The 5,007-nt window shown below is 40.7% G+C and overlaps 1 protein-coding gene across 1 annotated transcript in view; it reads left to right on the top strand.

Annotated features, from left to right (window-relative positions):
- The first annotated feature begins 1,564 nt into the window (after nucleotides 1–1,564).
- Nucleotides 1,565–5,007, top strand: part of LOC107086797 (G1/S-specific cyclin-E1-like) — a 22,868-nt gene continuing 19,425 nt past the window's right edge. Inside the window, exons 1-3 of the mRNA XM_015377992.1 lie at nucleotides 1,565–1,865; nucleotides 2,152–2,202; nucleotides 2,390–2,477. Coding sequence (XP_015233478.1) covers nucleotides 2,189–2,202; nucleotides 2,390–2,477 — 102 coding nt within the window. The 5' untranslated portion in view covers nucleotides 1,565–1,865; nucleotides 2,152–2,188. The remainder of the gene's footprint in view (nucleotides 1,866–2,151; nucleotides 2,203–2,389; nucleotides 2,478–5,007) is intronic.

Here is a 5,007-nt window from a genome sequence, read left to right as displayed (position 1 = left end):
GTTCTCTTTTATGTTGCTGTTGTCTAATAAAAGTACTTTTTAAGATCATTTGAGACGAGGACATTATACTTTTAAACATCACTATATGGCCCATTTACAGATTTAATGCATAATTTGAAAAAAATGTTCCGAAGTTGAGAGGACCAGTTGGTAACCAGCGGACCTCCGAAGCTAACAGTAGCCAGGGCTAAAGTTAGCCCGTCTGCAGTATGAAGGACCGCTGAATCTGATGGCGATATTTTTGTTTTATTTGGTAAAATGTTCATTTAATGTATGTTTATCAGACTGTGTTCATTATTATTCCCCCAATAAATGAAAAAAGTAATAATGTATTATTATCTAGAGATTATTAATAACAGGAGGTGAAATGCAGCTCCAGACAAGCCGAGCGTGTGATGTCCACACTTTCCTGCGTTCTTCTCAAGAACATACTTGCCGAGGACATGAGTCTGTACTCATGTTCTTGTGAATTGAGAAACAGGCAAAAATTCACTCTCCAACTATACACCTGTAACGGTCACCACTACTCTGCGAAGATTCTTATTTCAACCGTTGCGCATATTAGCTGCAACACACGAATCAAGATGCTATGACCAAAAAAATTTGATTGACAGATGACCGTTGATATATGATTGACCAAATTTAGGTGTTCAAGCTGACATATAACTAACTGACCTGCAGAAGATAATGAAAAAAAAAAAAAAAAAACAGATTTTAAGACAGAATTTTTTTTTTATAGTAATGTTTTAAATTTTGGGACAATATCATCTGTTAAAGAGTACATTTATATAAATGTTTAAGCCGGAATGATATTACATTTAAATATGACTTCCCTACGACTTTAAAAAATCTTTTCCATGTAAATATTTTCAAAGGAAAAATACATGAATGAGTTTTGGGTTTTGTTACATAAAAAAAAGAAATATCCTTTATCCTAAAGATGAATAGATTATTGGCAAAATATGAGAGCTTAAATTTAAAAGATTCATTGAAAATCTAAGAGGAGAATCGCAAACATGTTTCTGGATTGAACCTAAACCCCCTGGTTTGAAAATATGTTCAAGGAAAGTTAACACGATTTATACTCCGTTAAAATGAACCAAGAAGCGTGTTGAAGGTTAAATAAATCATATTGTTGAACTGAACCTTGAAATTAGACATTAAACCCACATAAACTGAGCCACGTTAAGTATTCTAATTGGTTTCACTTGCCCTCCCTAATATGGCGGCATCACTGACGTATGAGAAACTAGCAGAGCGGCAAAAGTCGCCCAGTTTGCGTCTCCGCGAGTTTGTGGTTAAAATGAAAGCTGTCACCTGCGTGTCAAGTGGGCGACAGCAACGTTCAACACCCACAGAAACCAAATACACCAAATTATAACAAATAACCAACGTTTTGGTTCACATTTCGTGGTTTATTTTAAAAGGCCGGGGCTTTGTTTACATCTGACAGGGAAGCCACGCGGTATCAGGCCGTGGCGGAAGCCCCGCCCCCTGCAGCTGTCACCGCAGCAGACACCCCTCCTGCTTCACCGACGAAAAAGCAACACTTAAACTTTTTTTTAACCTCTTTTTGAAAAGTTAAAAATAATATCTGTGAGGATGTAACGTCCGAGTGGTTCGGATTCACCACGCGACGAAAAACGGAGCGAAAATCAGAGCGGCGCGGGAGGAGGTTTAGCGCCAATTTAAATGAACTCCCGCGGGTGACGTCACAGAACTCCGACTCATCTGTTCTGAGGCGCGAGCCGGAGCAGCAGGCTGGACCAGAACAAAAGCGGCGGAGGAGTTCTAACCGCTGCCACGAGACCACCTTTGAACACCTGAGCCGAAGAAGAGTGAACTTCACGGGCAGAAAGCCTGAGGTAAAGTGTCGGCCTGTTGAGATGTCCGAAAGTTGGAGCAGAAAGTGAAATAAAGCTTAAACTCTCCGAGTCCGGTTTTGTTGGTTCTGATGGGTTCCGGTTCCGTTCGGTTCGCTCGGCCTGTATTTTCTGTCTACTGTAGTTTTTTGTTTTACCCGCGCCTGGTTCGGTTTAGCTTTGTCGGAAGGAGGGAGCAGAGCGTGGGGGGTTGGGACTTTTTCTTTAAATCAAAATGTGTTTTTCCTCTTAAAATTCCTCCTAACCTGTTGTTATTTTCCCGCCACAGGTTTGCTCTGAAGCTTTCCGAGGCGCGTGAGAGGATAATGCGGGGACAACAGTGAGTGTAACTCTTTGGTTTCCATGAATGACCTGGGAAAGTTGCAGCCTTAGCTCTCCGGCTAACCTGTGGCCTGGTGTCACCGGGACTCTTCATTTGGGACCTCAGCTGCCGGTTTAACCTGCTTCTTCCACCTGGTTCCGTTTGACACCTGAGGTTTAAAATCTGATGTGTTTTTGTTTCACAGGGAAGAGAAGGAACCAAAGTCTGCTGCTGAAGGAGCTCCTAAAGACAACCCAGGGCGACAGAGGAAGAGGAAGGCAGATGTTGCCATTGTAAGCAGCCTGTCTGTCTCTAAACACTAGTTCACTTTGGCTGCGTTCACACTGCAGCCTGAAGTGACCCAAATCCCATTCTTTGGCCCATATGCGACCTGGATCTGATCTTTTCATGACAGTCTGAACAACACAGATCTGATTTTTTTTTTACAATCTGACCCAGATTGGCTATGTGGTCCTTAATCCGATATGAATCTGATCTTTTCAAATGTGACCTGTGTCTGAACAGCCAGGTGGCATTCATCCGACCTGAACGCCATTAATAGCCGATAATGGTCACTATTCTGGGTCTTGCTATGAAGAAGTGGCAAGAAGAACTACAAAAATGGCTGATAATGCAGAGAGCAGTATTCATGTTAACCATCACATTGTGTTTTTAAAGTGGAACACCATTTTTTATTTTACATTGGGCGCTTGATTTTAGCCGTTCTGAAGATATTCCGTTAGGTTATATTCAAGTAATGTCTTCCTATGGGCGACGACTTGAAGGCACAAACTAAACTGTTCATAATTTATTCTTTATGGTACGCCAGCATTCATAATATGTCGGCGAATCACTGTCCCCCAGACATCCGCGGTTATATTTTTTGTATTTATATATTTTTTTAAACAAAGCGGAGTGTGTATAACGTCATCCTCATGCGCTGGCTACCATTCCTTCATCCTGTCTGCTGAACTGCAGCTAGTTTTACTTACTTACTTGCACACACTGAACCGATTGTTACCTAATGGATAATTTATTAGTTTTATCACGTCTCCTTCTGCTAACTTGCTGCATGCACTTAGCTTGCATAGCCGCCTGTGACCCGGGCTGCCTGTCACAACTCCAGTCCGGCGCATGGATGACATCATACACACTCCGCTTTGTTTTAAAAAAATATATAAATATAAAAAATATAACCGCGGATTTCTGGGGGACAGCGATTCGCCTACATGTCGTTGCCCATAGGAAGACGTTACTTGGATATAACGGAATATCTTCAGAACGGCTCCAAATGACCCAAAATTATATGGGTGAGTAGAACATGATGTAATAATGTAAAATCAAGGGGCCATTGTAAAAAAAAAAATAAATAAATAAATAAAAATAAATGTTTCCCTGTAAGGTTGGGAAAGATGGCTAGATGTTCTCCAGCACTACCATCCATGTTTACTTCTGTAAACGTGAAGCACGCTGGCTTGTGGTGTCATGGCGTCCTCTACTGCGCATGCAGGACGCTTGAAGTCATATGAATGCCGTTCACACAGGTGATCACATAGAAGTCACATATATTTGGAAATGTGAACAGCAACGCAGAAAAATCTGATTTCACAAAAAATCGAAACGGAACATTAAGGCCTGCAGTGCGAAAATAGCCTTTGACTTTCACCTCCTGTTCCCCCTAAAAAAAAATATCTAACAGATGTTCATCAGTGCTTCCTTTATAGTCGTATGGAAATCATATTTAAATGTCTTTATAGGGTAAGTTACCGTTTTTGATCACTTACAAATAGAGTCCCCCCATCCCTCTGTGAGGTCAAGAAGCACAACATCTATATCCAGCCATTCAGCAGAGCTTGAAGGGGTGTCAAAAGTACACACATTTGGTACTTGAGTAAAAGTATAGATACTGCAGTTTAAAAACACTCTGGTAAAAGTTGAAGTATCAACTAGACCACTTTACTCAAGTAAACGTGAAAAAGTATGTGTTCCAAAAACTGCTTAAAGTATAAAGTAACCTTTAAAAAACAGCCAGATGCCACTGTATGAATTGAAAGCTCAATTTTTTGACTATATAGGAGGAAAATATTACGCTATTTTCACATGAAGCAGGATTTCCTGAAAAGTATCCACTCGCATGCAGGTGACTTTCTCAGGTTGGTTCCACCACCCGTATGAGAGAATCTATCCGTGTTCCATGAGCACAGAGGAGCATTGTGATATTTGGGGCCTCATAGTATTGCATCTGCACACATAGACAATTCAAAACATATTTTACATGCACGTGTTTTAAATAAAACTGCTCATATGAGTATTTACAGGGTGTTTGGACTTTTGGCAGATTTGTTACTTTATAATCAACACAATAGCTGTGTCTTGGTCCAAATTGAGCCGTTTAATATGCAACAGAATGGCTGGGAAAACTGAGAACAAAGATATTCAGCTGCTGGCAGACTCTGTCAACAGGAGATGGTTTCCTAATGGTTTGGTTCGATGCAACAGCTTAAGATTTATTCAGTTTGAATGAGGTGAGGTGAGGTTTGAATGAGGTCTTGTTGGTCTCCATCTCCCGATTCGCTCTCGCCTGTGTCTGACCTTTCAGACATTTCAACTTCTTTTTCTGAATCCAACATTGTAGCATGGCATAGACAATTCACGTTTGCAGTTTGAAGAACACCTGCTTGCTTCTGATGATTTCCCTTAGCTAACCAATGTTTGCGTTTTATGGCTCATCCAATTACACTAGTTTTTAACCTTCGCAAAATTCCATAGTCGAAAAAATGAGCTTTCAATTCATGTAGTGGCATCTGGCTGTTTTCTTTTTTT

Source organism: Cyprinodon variegatus, unplaced genomic scaffold, assembly GCF_000732505.1.
Source record: "Cyprinodon variegatus isolate N-32 unplaced genomic scaffold, C_variegatus-1.0 Scaffold162, whole genome shotgun sequence".
Classification (NCBI taxonomy): Eukaryota; Metazoa; Chordata; class Actinopteri; order Cyprinodontiformes; family Cyprinodontidae; genus Cyprinodon; species Cyprinodon variegatus.
The sequence above is the reverse complement of the archived record's forward strand: the minus strand, read 5'-3'. Positions and strand labels throughout refer to the sequence as shown.